Here is an 18,796-nt window from a genome sequence, read left to right as displayed (position 1 = left end):
AGAAGGGCAACTAGGAACCATGTTAATGGACTTTGCCTAGAAGGAGCCACCTGGAGGGCCAAAGGACCAATTGCAGGGGTTTGGGGGATTCCAGAAACCAGGGGCTGAGGGAGCAACTGAAAGCAGCAAGACAAGTGTAACCCCTAGGTCAGGGAAACTGCAGTTAAGAGAGACCCACAAAAGCACTATATGGAGGAAAGAATCAGATAAGCTCTCATCAAGCTCACAGACTACTAATGCCACATGACAAAGGGACCTTTCCTGCCCCATATCTACTCATACACCCCCTCCAATATCAATGGGTCTGAAGCCTCAGTCTGCGCGGTGTGGTGGTACAGGGGAGATGATGAAGCAAGATGGAGAAATATAGAAGTCAACCACCCTCCTCTGGAAAGGTAGGAGCCTAAGTAAAGCTAGAGAAGGAGAGTTGCTTTAATTTTGAATTAAATTCAGAATTTTGACTATTAAAGTGAACTAGACATTTAGGCTATTGCAGTGAGTCTGTCCTGGTGACTAGATGTAATCCAAGGGCAACCAAATATTCCAAGAAAGAGTGGGGATGAAGATATAAATCTGTTTTTACAATGCACTAGGTTTCTTGAATACAGCCCTGAATGTTCAGTGAAACAGTTACATGGGCGAAGCAGAGCACAGCACCTGGCATAGTCAATGCTTGATATGAACAATCTTGGGATTTAAAGGGAAGCAGATAGGAACTGATTGTAAGGACAGCTTTGTTGTCAAGTTGTTTGGAATGGCCCCAGTAAAGGACTTGGGAGGTAGTGAGTTGTGGAGGTGATGACAGGGCTAACTTGGCAGGGATGGGGAGAGTATCAAGCCCCATCTGTGGGGGTGAGCCTGAGAATCTGTGATTCTAGCTTCTCTCTCGTGGCCTTAACTTTCCCTTCGAGAGGGATGACTTCAGGCCTGGCCTCTCTCCTGACTTTCAATCCCACATTTCTTCTTAGAAGTAACTCCCCATTTATCTACTATTATTTCTATATGGATAACTCACCATCACTTCCAATTCAGCCCATCTTAAAAGGAGCTCTTTATTTTCTCCAGCCAGCTCTCCTTCCACTTCTGTACAAATATAATTCTCTCAAGCTGATTCCCACATTCCTTTCAATCATTTCTTAAGCCCTTAGGATTGTTCCCTCTTTGGCCCCACATTCTCCATTTCTATGAACGCCGTCATCACTCAGATCTTGATCTCATAAGATAGCCTCCTACACAATCTTCCTGCCTCCCACATTTTTCCCTTGAAGTCCTTAGCATGCCTGGGTCAGTCTAATCTTCACAGTTGTGGTGGCAACATATAAGCCTTTGATAAACACTTGCTTCCCAAGAAATAAAATACAGACTTCTCAGCTAATGTTCATAGGTCCTACACAATCTGGTTTTTCCAACCTGCTTTTTCCAGCTTTATCTAAAACCATTCAACTCTCCCCAAATCCAAAGCTTCACTCTCAGCCTGGTTAATGCTGGACAGTAAAGACACAGAGATGAAAGAGAAGATACCTCACCCAAGGTGCTCAAAGTTCTAATGCTAAGATAGAAAGGTAAATAACCAGAGAATGTGGTCAGTGGCAAGATAGAGGACACTGCTTGTTCTCATCCCCATCCCATCAGAAATTATCTATACACTGTCCCCTGAATATGGGCCTAGGCTTTCCTACCTCCAGGGTTTTCTTTGGGCTCTTTTCTCCTTTACACACTCTGCATTGCACAAGGTCCAGCTCCTAATGCCCTCTCCTCTGAGAATTCCAATGCCCAGCTCCTCTGGAGCTGAATCGGCCCAGACTAGTTCTACTTCTCCTGTATGTCTCTCAGCTTAGATGTTTCATCCTCTGGAGGTCCTCTCTCACACAGGCCCCACCCAAACCCCAAACTGGGTTAGATACAGCTCCTCTGAGTTCCCATAGTACCTCATAAGACTCCTAGTGTTGCCCACATCATGCTGCTTGCAATTTACCTCTTGTTCTCACTAGATGCCGTGTCTTAAAGGCATAAAATGCGTGGATCTTGTTCACAGTTGAACACCCAGCTCCAAGACTGGGCTGGCATATCTTAGTAGCTCAATAAACAAGTGGAAGGGAGGGAGGAAATAGTAAACCAGTCACCATGCACTACCTTGACTTTAGTACCCATGGGAATTGTTCTTTTAATCTTTGCTTTAAAAACTAACCGCTTCCAAGCAGGCTTAGTCATAGATTTCCACACACATACACCCATGCCCGTCTCCACCAACCCACCGTGGGATTGCGCATTCCTCTGAAGGCAACAATCTGCAGTAAATCTACCTGCCCCACTTGACTCTGAACTTTTTGCGGATAAGGATTCTTTGTATGCCCAGAAAATAGCAGGGGGAGGGGGAGGAATGAAGCTTAAATTTAATTCATAAATTTAAATCAACTCCTTTTGAGCAGGAACCACATTAGTATTTTCTGTCTGAGTAAACTCTGAATAAAATCCCTTAACTGCAGTCACAGTTTCTTGGTTCCCAGAGCAGAAACAATGTGGTTGTGTTCCCAGCATTGCTGGCCAGACCTAAGGGGTGGGGCTTGGGTGAAAATATAAGTTACCTAGATACCTGTTTCTTCCTCTAACACAGGGCTGTTGTCCTGTAAAGCCCGTTGAACAGTGCCTAGAGCTAAGTCAGTGCTCATAGTCGGCTATTCCCTATTGCGGTGTCTCAGAGGGACAGGGGGTGGGCGGCACGTGAGTGTGAGAAAGGGATGCATGAGAGTGACAGATTAAGGGAGCCCCCATCTTGCCACCCCACCTATGGGACGCTCTACCTCTCCTCCCCGCCCCCTTTCCTTTCCAGGGGCAGGGGTAGTGGGTTCAGCTGCGGTCTGGGGGAGGGGGAGGAGAGGAGAGCGCCTCGGACCGCACCCAGGCCGCCAGGCCTGCTTGCGCGACTGTTGGCCGGTCCCCCACTCAGAGTCTGTCTGGAGCCCCACCTGGAAAATGGCTCCTCTAAGGCTCTTCCAGCCTAAACCCCGTCCTCTTGCACCTCTTGGGAGGGAGAGTTTGTCCCCCAACTCTGACAGTCAGTCCTTCCCCCACTCGCCGCCCAAAACTCGATTCGAACCAGCCTTAGGCTGCACTCCCCCTGGGCTAGGAGCGTCGTTCCGCCCCCCTACGGGACAGTCGTGATACCGCGAGATCTGGGACGTGAGGGCGGGGCCGGAAGTTGGGCTCCTCTCGCGAGGCCCAGCGGAACCGGGAACCGAGCGAGGAGGCCCTGCATCCTGTGGAGGTCGTTGGAGTCACTTGCCCGCCGCCAGCTCTTTCGCTTGCTGGTCCGCGCCCCGCCCGCCCCAGCCATGCTCTCCGCCCTCGCTCGGCCTGCCGGCGCCGCTCTCCGCCGCAGCTTCAGCACCTCGGCCCAGGTAGGCCCGACGAGGGGCTGGCTGCAGGCGGAGCCCCCGGCCTGGGCCACGTGCGTCCCTAGCTCGCGAGCAGCCCCGACCCGGGGGCCAGCCTGCACCGCTGGGCCGCCGGGTACCGGTCGGCGGTTGGGCACCCTAGGCTGGTCCTGATACCGGGCGGGAAGTGCGGGGCAGAGAGGGGAAGGTGCCCCAACTCCAGAACCAGTGCACTTCTTCGAATCCCCAAGCTCGACTCCCCCGCCCCCTTCTCCCGGGGTCCTCCAGAGGGCTTGCTTGCTCTTAGACTGCAATCCTTCAAGGTTGAGAAGCCAGGGATCTAGGGTCGAGAGTAATTTTTGTTTTTATGCAACGTTGAGTGAATAACCTTGTTCTTCTTGCAGCATCCGTACAAATAATATGTAATTATTAACTCCATAGTACGGACAGGCGTGGTACCGAGGGTAGAGAACTGGTTCAAAGTTAACACAGTCATTTAGCCAGAATATTAAAATTCAGCTCTCCTGATCACTGTCAATGGTTTTTGGATAACCAACCCTGCAAGAACCTGAACACTACTTACTCTTAAGGACTTTTATGAAGGATCCTTATGCTGTAGTGGACTGGGCCTGCCCCCAGTGTTGTAACAGCGCATTACGTGGCCTGGGATTGCTAAAACCTAAGCTATTTTTAGCTATATTTTCTAAGACAGTGGTTCTCAAACTCTGGCGTGTGGCAGAATCACCAAAAAGCTAATAAAGAACAGGCCAATATTTATTTAAAGAGCGTAGGATCTGGCCCTCTATTATTACCAAGTGCCCCAGGTGATTCTAAGTACAACCAAAATCAAAACCCAGGGATGCTTATCTTGCCATACCCAAAAAAGGGGTGATTATTAAAAGAGATTCCAAATTTCTTATCTAGTTTCTGTCCTTCCCATCACTTTTCTGTGCATTTAACTCATGTGAAAAATTAGAATCTTGAGTATCTGTGATTGTAAAGAATTAGGCTGGGTGTTGCAGGGTATATCAAGATGAGTGAGAAGTAGCACTTGAGGTAAGCCAAAAATGAGTCAATTTAAGACTGTAGGAGGTGATGAAGATTGATGCTGAGGAGTGGGAGAAGGGAACTGACCAAAGGTAAGACAGTGGGATTTACTGACATGATTTGGTGAGGGGTACTGAGAGGAAGGGGAGAATGGAGGACTCTGAAGCTTTGGGGTTTGCCGAGATGAAAAAAAAAAACTACCGGAATAGAGTGGTTTGGGGCAGGTGGAATATATGTTTTATATATGTTGAGTTTTAAATGCCTGTTACACCTACAAGTAGAGATGTTGGAAAGGCAGTATGTCAGAAAGATGAGTGCTAAGGATGTCTGCTGGCTTAGGCCCGCTCCCCTCCCCGCCTGAGCGGCAGTCAAACATTCCCCCCAGGGCTCCCAGGCTGTGAAAGGGAGATTTCATGCATTGGGCCTCTGGTTACTATATAATAAGGCCTGATCCTTGTAGGAAAGATCACCAAGAAGGTAGTAATTGAATTAGTTGTTTAAAATGTCTGGGGTGGGATGGCCTTCCTCCCACCCCTTAAATGCTGGTGTTCTGGTCCTGGTGCTCTTCTCATTCTGTTCCTTTTTGTGCTTGTCCATGTTCCTGGCTTTCATTAATTCCAGTGCAGACACTGTGACCTCCAGGCCAAGTCTTTTGTCCAGGGTCCTACTGTGCATGGATGTTTCAAGTGGCCCAAATTCAGTGTGCCAAACAATTCGTTATCCTTTCTTCAAAACCTCTAAACTCGTCAGTTCTCTCTATTGGTTAAAAGCAGTGCTGTCTGCTTGAGCCAAAATTTGTCACCCCAGGTTCGTTCCTTCCTCTACTCACCATTTGGGTGAAAATGGGGTGACTTTATAGCTACTATTCCTCAAATCCCTCATAATCTACCCATCCTTGCTACTCCCTTTATCCCATTCTTCAATCATGTTTAAACTATTACAGTTGTCTCCTTGCTTCTATTGTATATTCCCAGTCCATCTTCCACTGTCTCATATCTTTCTTTTTTTAATTTCTTTATTGATTATGTTATCATATAATTGTCCTCATCCCCCCCATTCCCATCCCAAACCCCTCCCCACATATGCCCTAAACCCTGTTGTCCATGACCACTGGTTAGGTTTATATGCATGCACACAAGTCCTTTGGTTGATCTCTCCCCCTTCCCTGCACCCTCCCCTACCTTCCCTCTGAGGTTTGACAGTCTGATGTCTCATATCTTTCTAAAACCCAGAAAAGCTGGTCATGTTCTTCCCAGCTTTTGAGGCCCTTCAGTAGTTCCCCATTGCACACCAGGACCCAATAATGCTGTGCTTGGCCCTCCCTTCTTCCTTTCTCCATATGTATCCAACAGTGCTAGATTCATAAAGAACTGTCAGGACTACTTGTCTCCTCCCTCCATTATCTACTTGGTGAACTACCATCCTTCAAAACCCCCTCTAACAGTTTATTCCACCCCTATTTGTGCTGCTGCTCTTCTGAGAATCTGCCTCGGTGTCACTTGTCACACTAGGTGTTAAGTTTGGGAGTCTTTGCAGGCAAGTCAGCCTGGTGTGTAGCAGAAGTAGATGCCTGTTGAATTGTAGTGAGCTTTAATGGATGAATATCAGCCATTTTGGAAAAAAAGTCTAGCATTTTCTCAAAAAGGTTAAACATGGAGTAGCCACATGACCCAACAATTGCACTCTTTGGTATGTAACCAAGAGATTAAAAACAGCCCTGCCGGTGTGGTTCAATGGTTGAATGTCGACCCAGAACCAAGAAGTCACCATGCCTGGGTTGCTGGCTTAATCCCCAATAAGGTGTGCAAGAAGCAGCCAATCAGTGGTGTTTTTCTTTCTCTAATCCTCTCCCTTCCTCTAAAAATCAATAAAATTAAGAGAAAAAAAACATGTCTGCACAAAAACTTCCACATGCATCTTCATATCAGCACTATAAATAACCCAGTTGTCCATCAACTGATGAATGGCCAAAAGAAATGGGTACTGATAACAACATGGATTAACCTTTAAAACATTGTAATCAGTAAAAAGCCAACATAAGAAGCCATGTGTTGTGTGATACCATTCATATGTGAAATATCCAGAATAGGCAAAGGCAGGTCCATATAGATGAAAGAAGGTTAGTAGTTGCCAGGGGTTATAGGGAAATGGAAAATAAGAGTTGCTTTATAGGGTAATGATTGTACAACTCTGAATATGCTAAAAACCATTGGATTGTACATTTTAAATGAGTGAATTTTATGCAATGGAAAATAACATCTCAGTGAGGCTGTTTTTAAAAAAATGAAGGCAATTAGATGATGACCAATTAGATCTACTTAGCTCTGAGTGGCTGTTTAAAGTCAGGTTTTATGACTTTAGTTCCAGTTAGCTGACCAATAAAGTGATACAGATGCTTCTAGTTTTGTCGTTGCAGATGTTCATGAGGCAGTTAGTTTCTTTGGACTGACCCCTCCCTCCCAACTAAGCTGTCACTTTTAAAGCTTCCAGCTGACATGCCCAGGCCAACTGCTGCTTGATGTGGAGCAGTAGTGATTCTCAAACTTGGGTGTCAGAATCACTTGGGGAACTTGATAGAGCCTGGCCCTCTGTTGGTTTTGTGACCTCAGCCAGTGATTCTAATGAACACCAAAGTTTGGGAGAAGGAGTCTGGGGCTGCATGCAGATCTAACTTACCTGGGAGAGAAGGGGCTTTTTAAACATATATGTCCCTCCTAATCCTGCCTTTGGCTCCAGCCAAGATTATGCTGGAATCTTACCTGACCCCTCTTCCCCAGGCAGTCTCTTCTGCACACAGTCTGCATAGCTCTTTTCCCTCAGCTCCTCACACATCTGCTTGCTTGTCCCCTCCAGAGCCAGCAGAGGTCTTCATACTGCAGTCCCATGTGTGATGGCTAGCCTGTGGGTAGGTGCTCAATAAATGGTAGTTTATAGTTTTTAAAATTGCAGATTGAACATGAGGCTGCTGTTACCAATCCAGCTGCCTGAATGAGTAAAACTTATTCATCTTTCAGAGGCTGCTATAAGTTTACCCTGTCACAAATCTCTACAGACATGAGTTCTTCCCCATGTTCCTGAGACAAGCCTCTAACCTTCACAAGGAAACTGGATCTTTGAATGGTACAATTACAGTTGTATCTTCCTTTGTGCAATAAGAGGCCAGTGCAGTACTTCGCAGGAGGTATCCTTTTAATGTGAATCCAATTAATGCTGATTGTATCTTAAGAGTTCTTTCTCTGTGTCTCTTTTTAGAACAATGCTAAAGTAGCTGTGCTGGGGGCTTCTGGAGGAATTGGGCAGCCCCTTTCGCTTCTCCTAAAGAATAGCCCTTTGGTGAGCCGCCTGACCCTCTACGATATTGCTCATACACCTGGAGTGGCTGCAGATTTGAGCCACATTGAGACCAGAGCGACTGTGAAAGGTACTGGGCACGCTGGGCCGGGAGAACTTACATCTCTTCTCCCTTGGAGGCTAGGATCCAAGTTTACAGTAAGAGCCTTGGATGAAACAAGATGTTCAGAGACTTGGGATGTTCATGTTCAGTTTAGAATTAACTTTTGCAAATAATCATACTTTTTTTGGACTTGAGTCTATAAAAATTTAAGTAACCGTGTCTTTCCAAAAAATAAAGATGGTGTGATCTGTCCATTTGAAATTTTTTCTATCTTGAAGTGTTGTGCAGATGGTGAAGGGGTGCCTCCTGCTGGGACTTGGGGCAGTGAGAAATGCTGTTCCTAGTCATTGTAGGTCTCATGCTCATATTATGGGCCAACTCTCCACCCAGGGTTACCTTCTCCAAAGTATGGCCACCTTAGACCAATCTGCCTTCCTATTTGGGAGACAGAGATATGTTATCCAAGAAGTAATTAATAATTACATAAAATTATATGTGCTGCTTATTTTACCCTCACATCTTAGCAACATTTCCCATGTACCAAGTTCTTGGTGACATCCTTTTAAAGCTTTACTATAATTTACCACTTATTATTCCCATACTGTTGGCCATTGGCTCTTTCCAGTTTTCCTCTAAATATATAAGCTGAGATAAATACCCTCATCTTTATATTTTGTTTCTTAGAGTCCTTAAGGCACTTAGTATGACTACATTAAAGCTGTTGCTATAAAGTACCAAATTACTGCCCAGAAAGGTACAAACAGCACAGGAGGCTGGCTGTCAAGTCATGTTTATGAGCTTTCCATAGTCCCTCTGAATTTGTTCATTTTCTTTTGTGATGTAGATTTGGGTTTCTGAAAGCTTTTGCAAATAAGGAAAATGTCTATTAAAATCAAAGCAGATTTGGTCTTGGAGCAAATTTCCCTGAAATCCTTGAATATAGACCTTATTTTTCCTCAGATACTAGGAATAAACAAAATAGGTACTAATACTTAAGAGTTCTTTTTTATCAGCAAAGGGTTTTTTTCATGGCCTTCAGTGTGCCTTTTGTTCTGACCCTAAGATGGCACTTTTGTTAGATTGATCTCAGCTCTCCTAACTGGGAGCTGAGAACGACTTACATGTGCTAGGGAGTAAAGATTAGCAGCTGGCGTGGTTTGGTTTTATGCAAACTTGGAGGGTTACCGCGTTCTGAATCCAGGCCTGGGCAAATGGAGGCTGGAGGAAAGTAGAATGAAAGGGGGCATTCGTGCCCGCCAGAAATGTCAGGCACACAGGATGGCAGTCCTCAAGGAAAGGAATCACACATCACGGGTGGGCTTGCCAGCCTTTCTGTGGCCTGCGGTCAGCATTGACACAAGTGAGCAATTCTCTGGGTTCTGTCCCCATAGATGTGCTAGCCTCTCTTGGTTGCAAACTATAAGATTGCTCTCTTGGGTGTTTTTTTCTAGGCTACCTCGGACCTGAGCAGCTGCCAGACTGCCTGAAAGGTTGTGATTTGGTGGTTATTCCAGCTGGAGTCCCGAGAAAACCAGGTTTGGAAGCCTTCCCTAGCATCTCCCTACAAGTCAGTTGAGGAAGTGGTTTTCCATGAAAAATGAATCTAGTCAGATCTCTTTGCTGCAGAAAAAATTTCAAAGCTCTCCATTGCCCGTGGGATAAAAATCAAGGCCTCCTCCCCAGCCTGGAATGCCCTTTCTTCCACCTTTTGAATTCTTCATGACCCTCTTCCTCAGATTTCAAGTTTCCTGACTCCCATCCCCCCTCCCCACTCTCACAGACCTCTGTTTCAGCACTTGTCACACTGGACTGTTTTCCTTACAAGGTTGTTTAACTTAAAATGGAGACCCTGCCCTAGCTGGTTTGGCTCAGTGGATATAGTGTCAGCCTGTGGACTAAAGGGTCCCAGGTTCGATTCTGGCCAAGGACACATGCCAGGGTTGTGGGCTCAATCCCCAGTGGGGGGTGTGCAGGAGGCATTCAATCAATGATTCTCATCACTGATGTTTCCATCTCTTCCTCTCCCTTCTTGTGTGAAATCAATAAAAATATATTTAAATAAATAAAATGGGGACCCTGTGTCGCTCATGTTTGACAGCTAACACACAGCTCGTGGCACATATTTAGAAAATTGTCCTGTGCTTTGTGAACATCTTAAATTGGATCGTTCTCAGGTATGACTCGGGATGACCTGTTCAACACCAATGCCACAATTGTGGCCAACCTGACTGCTGCCTGTGCCAAGAATTGCCCTGAGGCCATGATCTGTATCATTGCAAATCCGGTGAGTGTTGCTGTCTCATAAGTTGCTGATACATATGAAAGTTCACAGCAAAAGTGTGCTAATGTCTTATAGGGAGAATAATCAGACTAACATACTGAAATGGTATGTTGGGGGCACTAAAAAGAGGTCCTTACATTTATTTCCTAAGGATTCCTTCTGGCATAGACTGAGTTTTAACCTGGTTTTTCCATCAACTGTATGCCTTTGGGCAAATCACTTCCCTTATCTAAATAATCTTAGTTTCTCAACCTGGAAAATAAGTCCATTCTTATGGCTTCTTCCAGCCATGATTGTGGGAGCCAGTTGAACTCCTTTTACTATGTTCTACTCAGGGTTTGCAATTCCTGGTTCCCTAACACTCCCTTTCTTCTGAAACTTATACGTGTATCTCATAATGCAATTAGATCAAGTCCTGCCTGCTTAATCTTCAGTTCAGAAACTGCTGTGTCCTTTCTGAGAAGGTTCCCATGCCTGTGCTAGCAGGCGCTTGGGTTACATTTAGCAGCAGCCCTCTTCATTCATTCCTCCCTCCTGATTGCCTGGATTCTGCCTCTTGAGTATGACAGTGCCATGATAGTGATGTTGACTGAGGAACGTGACCGTTGATAAACACCAAGAGCTTATGTAGTGGCCTCTGAGAAAAGGTCCTGTCTTTCCCTTCCTCAGAGCCATTTGGTCAAAAGTAGAAAGCAATTGCTTCTTTTATCAGGGAACTGACTAGTGCCAAATATATATCTTGCTGTTTAGTTTTAATTATATTGTTTCAGTGAACCAAGTGTTAGGCACTTGCCATGTACATAGTCATTTAATCTTCTCAACAGCCTTATGTGGTAGTTTTATCCCTGTTTACAGATAAAGAACCCAAGACTTAGGGAGTTAAAGTAGCTTTCCCCGGGTTACCAGTGGAGTGACAGAGCTGGGACTTGACCCTGTGCCATCTGAGCTTCTAGCCCTGTGCTATGCTGTTTTATTAGGAATGGCCATTCAGGTGTAAGTTCTAGCTGGAGCCGAAGATGCCCTGTGTAGCCTTTGTCACATTTTAAAGTTGATAGTTTCAGGGTGTCGTGCCTGTTTGAACTATGGGCTCAGAGGCCACCAAGGGGAAGAGTGCCTGCTGTGGTGCAGAGTTTCTTTGCTCATGTGGAGGGGAAAGGAGGCATGCTGGTAGCAGAGGAAGTCCACCCTATAACCCATCTCCTTTGATACATGACTGTGTTCTCAGAATGCCTGGCAAATTATGCTGTCTCTTGGATTTATTAGGTTAACTCCACCATCCCAATCACATCTGAAGTTTTTAAGAAGCAAGGAGTATACAACCCTAATAAGATATTTGGGGTGACAACACTGGACGTTGTCAGAGCCAATACTTTTGTTGCAGAACTGAAGGTAAGAGCCACATTGGGTATCTTTCAAGCTCTCGTTTCTAAACTTCTCTGGGCCTTCCTTGGTTTTTTTATGGGCATAGAAGACATCAGGGCATTTACAGGTTACTTGTAATTTGGGAGTTTTAATTGTTTTTAATTTTATAAATATGTTTTTATTGATTTTAAAGAAGGGAGAGAGATAGAAACATCGATGAGAAACACCAGCATGCCCCCTACTAGGGATCAAGCCTGCAATCTCAGCATGTGCCCTAACCGGTAATCGAACCAGTGACCTCTTGGTTCATGGGAGGAGGCTCAACCACTGAGCCACCTTGGCTGGGCTTACATGCTTTTAATAACTTGCCCTGTGGTGGGAAATAGCTCTCACATTTTCTTGGGGCATCTGCAGGCCTCTGCAGGTTTAAACCAACAGCTTTAGTCTTCGCTTACTTTAGTTTAGAGCAGTGTTTCCCAACCTTCTCTCATGATGAGAATCACCTGTTGGAGTTGTTAAAACACAGATTCCTGAATCCCAACTAAGAAGTGCTAAACTAGAATTTTTGGGAACATATAGGTTAAATTATATACTTAACTAGTGCTCTAAGACAGATTTTATATACAGAGCACTAAGTTAGGTATGCAATTTTACCTATATGTTCTCAAAAATTCTAGTTTAGCACTTCTTAGTTGGGATTCAGGAATCTGTGTTTTAACAACTCCACCAGGTGATTCTCATCATGAGAGAAGGTTGGGAAACACTGCTTTAGAGGTTCAGGCTTTCCCTGGGTTTCTCATGGGCTGGACTGAATTGTGCTCTCCAAGCTCATTGCCTCTGAAAACTAGCGTTAATAGGATTTACCTGCTAATCAGTAGATAAATTATTGGATAGATCCTAAGATAGCAGAATGCTGTCCCCAGGGTGTAGTTCTGACTCCCCTTCTTGGGTTACCTGCGGTAGCCTTTCTCGGGAGTTCTGATCTTGCCAGCTGTCTGCTTCTTCCTGGGCTGCTGGACTGAGCTGTGGACTCATCTTGAGGTGGGTTTGGCATCAGTGTTAGGTTTGGTGTTTTCCATGCCTTTCACAACTCACTGTATAATCTTTTCAGTTGTGAATCCAGCAGAACCATTTATTTTGACCCCAGAAAGTTTCCTTGAACTTCAGATCATTTTTTTCCTGATTTTTTAGATAAGAGGAGCCTCTCTAAAGTAAGGAACATTGTCATGCACACAGCTTAGTGAGAAGTGCACACACGGGGCTGTTGGCCTTTATTTTACTCCCCTGTGCACCAGATTCTGTCTCTGGAGTTCTGATGATGGCTTACTTTAGTTCATACTTCAGCATGTTCAGGCTTGATTCTAGGTATGGTGGTCATCAAGGTCCATAAGACATGACCCCAGACCTTGGGAGCTCTGTTGAATAGAGAGACACTTTAAGGCTTTATGGAGAAGATCCCATTGAAGCTGAGAGTGCACAAGCTGGAGAGCCAGCGTTCTGGCTTCCTGAAGCTTGTACCCCAGTTTCCTGGAAGCAGTCGTGCTCATTCTCTGAGCGTTCCCATGGCGCTGCCAGCTGTCAGAGCACACTGTTTCCCTGGGCGCCTACTTGTTCACAGTGCAGTAGCTACATGTGGCTGTTAAATTAGATAAATAAAATTAGAAGTGCTTGTCTTCCATCACAGCAGTCAAATTTCAGGTACTTGATGGCCATATATGACTGCTGTATCTTATATAATAAAGAGCTAACATGCTAATTAGACCAAATAGCAGAACAACCGTCCAGGCGACCTTCTGGATGAAGCCAAGGCTGCGATGGGCTGCGAGGACCAGCTGAGCACTTGCATGAATCTCATGCATCGGGCCTTTAGTTTTTATAGAAAGTCCTATTAGATAGTGCTTCTCAGCCCAGAAGCTTTACTGTTAGAGGTGGTGGATGGCCCCTCCCAGAGAATCCGGTGCTTGACAAGTGTCAGCTTAGTGAACTGCCCTTTACCTCAGTCTGTCTGACATTCTGAAAAATTGAGTCAAAATTGACCCTTAAGCTCCCAGTGCCTGCTTCCTCCCTCAGCCCTCTCAGCCACCTGGACCCCTTTTACTTCCGCATTCCTTTTCCACTAGTCTCTCAAACATTGTCTAGCTTACATTTCATACACTGCTGATGTTATATGCGTTCTTCATATCCCCTGGCCTTTGCTCCTTTTGCCTAGAATATGCTTCCCTTTGGGCAAGTCCTCTTGTCCCTTCCCAGGTGAATGAGGTCAGTCCCAGGAAGTCTTCCCCATGCTGATGGAGTGCTCCTCTGGCTTCTATAGTGTTGTGCTGGAATGGCCCTTTGTATCGTCTCATTACACATCAGGTTTCTCAAAAGCAGGGGCTTTTTTCATGCCTGTGACCCTGGTGACTGGCACAGCACCTTGGCTTCTGAGCTCCCTGCTTCTCAGTTGGTCCTGCTATTCCTGTCTGCCCTGGGCTCCTCCCCATCCTCTTCCCACACACCCCTTTACCCCTCCCCCCACCAGAGGCTTGGCAGTTCCTAACTTAGGGCTGCTCTCTTCAGCAGCTGCAGTATTTGGAAAAGGTTCACCTCCAATCCATAACTTCCACCGGGTTCTTTTTTTGACTGTCATAAGAATACCTGGTTCTCCAAAATCGGTTTGGCTCAGTGGATAGAGTGTCAGCCTGAGGACTGAAAGGCCATAGGTTTGATTCTGATCAAGGGCATGTACCTTGGTTGTAGGCACATCCCCAGTGAGAGGTGTGCAAGAGGCAGCTGATCGATGTCTCTCTCTCATCGATGTTTCTAACTCTTATCTCTCCCTTCCGCTCTATAAAAAAAAAATCAATAAAATATAATTAAAAAAAAAAAAAAAGAAATGAGCCGAAACCGATTTGGCTCAGTGGTAGAGCGTTGGTCTGCAGACTGAAAGGTCCCAGGTTCGATTCCGGTCAAGGGCATGTGCCTGGGTTGCGGGCACATCCCCAGTTGGGGGTGTGCAGGAGGCAGCTGGTCGATGTTTCTTTCTCATCGACGTTTCTGGCTCTCTATCTCTCTCCCTTCCTCTCTGTAAAAAATCAATAAAATATATTTTTAAAAAGAAAAAGAAATGAGAATTCCTTGAACTTCTAAGTACTGTACAATTTTTTAAAAAAGTACTGGGTCACAGAGTCTTTAGGGGCATTGGACCTCAGTTTAACAAACGAACCAGCTTCTCTCTGCTAGCCTGCTAGTGAACCAAGGGTGTTCTGAGCTTTCCCAGTTTTGTTCTTTCTGTCCCAATAATTGTTTGAGTTGACAGATTTCTCACTCCTAGTTTCTTGGAATTGTTTTGACGTTTACTTTGCCTTGTTCTTTGACGAAGTGTGGGCACATGAGTCTGGGCTTGTGCATTGGAATAACATTAGCTGTGGGAAAGAGGACTGTCATCTTTTGAATCTGAGAAGATAGATTGATAGGGACCAGTGCCTACAAGGAGACCGTCTTCAACTCATTATAAAGGGAAAACCATGACCTCACAAGATGACAAGTTACTCCTCACTGCCTGTGGTCAGACTGGCATGGTAGATTTGCACAAAGCTGTAGTCAGTCTCTTCTAATATTTTGTTTTCTGATTTCTGTGTATTTTTCCAATATTGGTGCTTGGGTAGATGTGACATATTTTATATTCAAAAGAGCTTGTTAATCATGTTTCACATTTTGTTGACCAGGGTTTGGATCCAGCTCGAGTTAACGTTCCTGTCATTGGCGGCCATGCTGGGAAGACCATCATCCCCCTGATCTCTCAGGTATGTTTGTGACCTTGCCAAGAAGCCTTAAGATCCACTTTGAGGCACTCAGGACAGACTGACAAAGATTACAAAGATCTGTTGTATTCTGAAAGGATTTTAAGGATGCAGCCCCACCCCAGTTGTCCAGGGGTTTCTTTACTGGTGGGGGGCTGTGGTCAGCTTTCAATGTTTAGGGTCCACAGTTGTATGGGGTGAGTGTAGTCAGAAGGTGCTCAAAGCAGGCAGCACCAGCACACAGTGAAAACTGCTGATAGAAACATTCATGAATTTCTGCTGAGGTCAGAGCAGGCAAAGCTGCTTTGTGTAAAAACTAGACTAGAGACCAGGTAACACCAAGAATGGTTTCAAATCAACCTCATAAACGCGAGTACAGTGCACTGAGAAGGACTCAAAATATTTGTGCTAATCTTGCCAAAAATGCATAACCTTGCACAAAATCCCGAGGAAACACCTTACAGATCCAAACTAATGGACATTCTACAAAATGAGTGACAATACTCTTGACATTGTTATGAAAGACAAGGGAAGACTGGGGAACTGTTAGAGAATGGCTAAGGTAAATAACCTAGTCTATTGCTGGTAAGGTCGAATTCACTAAACCTCCCAACAAAGTTGACATTTTCTTTAAAGAGGCTCTTGGTTTCCCGTGATGAAAGAAAGCCTCTGGGAATAGGGTGAGGAGAGTGGGATCTGAACCTGCTCACAGGATCCCTGTGACTTTTGCTTGCAGTGCACTCCCAAGGTGGAATTCCCCCAGGACCAGCTGACAACCCTCACTGGACGGATCCAGGAGGCTGGCACCGAGGTGGTCAAGGCTAAAGCTGGAGCAGGTAGGGTCTCGGAGGCAATCCATGGATGGGGTGCTGATGCCAGAGTCACTATTGAAAACTAACTGCAAGGAGCAAACCTTTTTCTAAGTGACCTATATGTTCACTTGATAGAAAACCCTATATCAGAGGGTAGCTCCTCCCACTCGGAATAGAGTGGTGTTTGAGGTTGGCATAGCTAATTCATGCCATTCATGAGTTTGTGGATTGAGGACTGCTGACCTAAATTCTGGACGGCTAATGCCAGAGATTTTACAGGTGCTTCATTTAGCTTGGCAGAGCTGGCGTACCGTCTCTGTGCTAACTTGGCTAACCTTTCTGTGTCCCCCTAGGCTCTGCCACCCTGTCCATGGCATATGCTGGAGCCCGGTTTGTCTTTTCCCTTTTGGATGCAATGAACGGAAAGGAAGGAGTTGTCGAATGTTCCTTTGTTAAGTCCCAAGAAACGGACTGTACCTATTTCTCCACACCATTGCTGCTGGGGGTATGTATCCCAGAGGCTGGGTCTCTTTTCTGTGGACGGGGAGTTCATGCTAGTGAAGACTTAGCTCTGCCCTCTCTGGCTGCTTCATGATTCAGAGTTCTTTTTGCAGTCACTACATCTCACTGCATGGCCGGTGCTTGGGTTTTTGAGGGTGGAAGAGCATCGCAGAATAAATTCAGTGCCCATGGGCCTGACAGCCGGTCATCAGTGGCTGCCTGTGTGTGTTTCCTGATGAGACCTCTCTGAAAGAGATGCTCCCACAGGCTGCTCTGAACAAAGAGGCTTCTCCACTCCAGCCTGTTTCCCTGTAACTTCTACTTGTTAGTTCTTGTTCTGACCTCAGGGCCTGCCAAGCCTAATTCTTCCTCCAAAGAAAGCTGGAAATTATGCATGGCTGTAACACTTCCTGGTTCAGGCATTCCTGGTTCCTTGCTCCTCATCCCACTGGTTTTCCTTCTTGGGATGTACTGTTGATTGTTCCGTTGAAAGTGGTGTCTAGGACAGAGCCCATCTGGTCACATTGCTGGCTTCAGCAGGCTGGTTTTTGTTTGGTTGACTCTTGAGTCTTCAGTGAGCCACTGCCCCTAGATCTCATTCACACAAACCATCAAGCCAAGATTTCCATTTCTCTTTGTTAAGTGTGAAACTGCTGAAATCGGGTAAATGTGTGCTGGCCTTCATCTCATTCCCAGAAAGAAACAGATAGTGACTTTCTGGGCCACAAAGAGGCCCTTCCCACAGACACCTGATGTTCAAAGGTCAATAAGACGTGGCCTCGGGCCTCAGGGGCTCTCTGTGCTGCACAGACTGACAATAAACAGGTTAATTCAGGAACCAGTTCCGCACAGGCGTGAGCAGGATGTGGTGAGACGTTTAGGAAAGGAGCACACAAGGCTGATTGTCCGGGTCAGGAAAGCCTTCCAAGGAGATGGACAGTAGCAGAGACAGCGTTGTTTGCCTAATGTCAGACGTTCACCTACTTAATTACATTCAATTCAGGTGGATATTAAAATGTTTATTCAGTCCTTTACCAACTTGGGAAAGAAACTAGAATCCATGTATGCTTTATGTCAGGGAGAATAACTTGAAGTGCTACTAATTGTTGAGTCCTTGATGGGCCAAGTCTCCCATGTGTATTCACAGTCTCCCTGAAGTAAATAGTATGCTCATTCTATAGATAAGGAAGCCGTCTTGGTATGGAAACCATTGCCCAGGGTACAAGCATAGTGTCACAGCCCAGATCCCAGCCTCAGACTGTCATGCTGAAGCCTGAGCTCTGGGTATTTACAGCAACTGCCCAGAGCCACAGGTGTGAATCGTCTAGGCAGAGATGATGAAGTTAAAGTTGGGTTTTCTATAACAAACATTCATGGAAATTTAACTTTGTTGTAAAACTGTTGTCTCCTCTCTCTTTCTCTCTCTCTCTCTCTCTCTCTCAGAAAAAGGGCATTGAGAAGAATCTAGGCATCGGCAAAATCTCCTCTTTCGAAGAGAAGATGATAGCTGAGGCCATTCCTGAGCTGAAAGCCTCAATCAAGAAAGGAGAAGACTTTGTAAAGAACATGAAATGAGAAAGCAGTTAGTGAGCAATCCATTTCCTTAACTTATTAAGGCATCATGTCACTGTAAAAGCCATTTCAGATATCTTTCTATTTCGGTTTTGATGATGGATATGTATTAACATTACCATCCCTTCCAGATCATGGGTCAGTTGACTACTGATGCATCAATAAAAGCAGGCTTTGATATTCTATTTCAAGGTCTCTTCCATAAAAATTGTGCTTTCTTCCCCATTAGAACAGACTTCAGAATATTTGGCATCTCTTTCATCACAAATAAAAACTGTATGTTATTTAAATATTAAACTGAAGCAAGGTGGTTTCATCAGAAGCTTCAAAAAAGTCTAAAATATCAGTAGCTGCTCCTCCCCGCTCTACTCTTTGCACCATTACATTCCACAGTGTAAACTAAAGAAGGGTCAGCTCAGGCCTGATTCTTCAGTGTCCTTTCACCCTCATGGGATAGTAGCTCGGTGCCCGATGCCAGGCCACTGTTTTCTGCCCCTGGGTCTTTCTGTGTGGTATTTTCTGGCTAAGTGAACAGTAGGGCTGCCTTGGCAGACCTGTGTTCCACTCTGAATTTTGTCCTCTTACGTTGGAACCGTAATATTCAAGTAACTAACATCCCATAGCCAATATTGTAAGAAAAGTTTGGATGGGGGCAGAAACGACCAAAATAC

The 18,796-nt window shown here is 45.3% G+C and overlaps 2 protein-coding genes across 10 annotated transcripts in view; one reads left to right on the top strand and one right to left on the bottom strand.

Annotated features, from left to right (window-relative positions):
* STYXL1 (serine/threonine/tyrosine interacting like 1) overlaps positions 1-3,158 on the bottom strand; it is a 55,167-nt gene extending 52,009 nt beyond the window's left edge. For 3 of the 7 annotated variants that reach the window (XM_045571169.1, XM_045571175.1, XM_045571174.1), the window contains exon 1: positions 3,097-3,158. The gene's annotated coding sequence lies outside the window, so the exon portion shown is untranslated. Of the gene's footprint in view, positions 1-2,898 lie in introns of all 7 variants that reach the window. The other 4 variants (XM_045571172.1, XM_045571170.1, XM_045571173.1 and 1 more) reach the window with 2 other exon arrangements.
* A 54-nt stretch (positions 3,159-3,212) lies between these two features.
* MDH2 (malate dehydrogenase 2) lies at positions 3,213-18,309 on the top strand. Of its 3 annotated transcripts, none has more exons than XM_036410144.2 (9): positions 3,213-3,398; positions 7,674-7,842; positions 9,267-9,350; positions 9,990-10,099; positions 11,360-11,485; positions 15,166-15,243; positions 15,977-16,076; positions 16,406-16,557; positions 17,997-18,309. In XM_036410144.2, exons 1-9 carry the CDS (start codon positions 3,333-3,335, stop codon positions 18,126-18,128), a joined length of 1,017 nt encoding a protein of 338 aa, XP_036266037.1. In that variant the 5' UTR covers positions 3,213-3,332; the 3' UTR covers positions 18,129-18,309. The 3 variants fall into 3 exon arrangements, with proteins under 3 accessions (XP_036266037.1, XP_036266039.1, XP_045427124.1); XM_045571168.1 differs by lacking the exon at positions 3,213-3,398 and adding an exon at positions 7,518-7,541; XM_036410146.2 differs by lacking the exon at positions 7,674-7,842 and having other exon boundaries at positions 3,256-3,398.
* Positions 18,310-18,796: the final 487 nt, after the last annotated feature.

This window comes from Pipistrellus kuhlii, unplaced genomic scaffold, assembly GCF_014108245.1.
Source record: "Pipistrellus kuhlii isolate mPipKuh1 unplaced genomic scaffold, mPipKuh1.p scaffold_m20_p_4, whole genome shotgun sequence".
In the NCBI taxonomy this organism is placed as follows: Eukaryota; Metazoa; Chordata; class Mammalia; order Chiroptera; family Vespertilionidae; genus Pipistrellus; species Pipistrellus kuhlii.
This window is presented reverse-complemented; position numbering and strand designations above follow the sequence as displayed.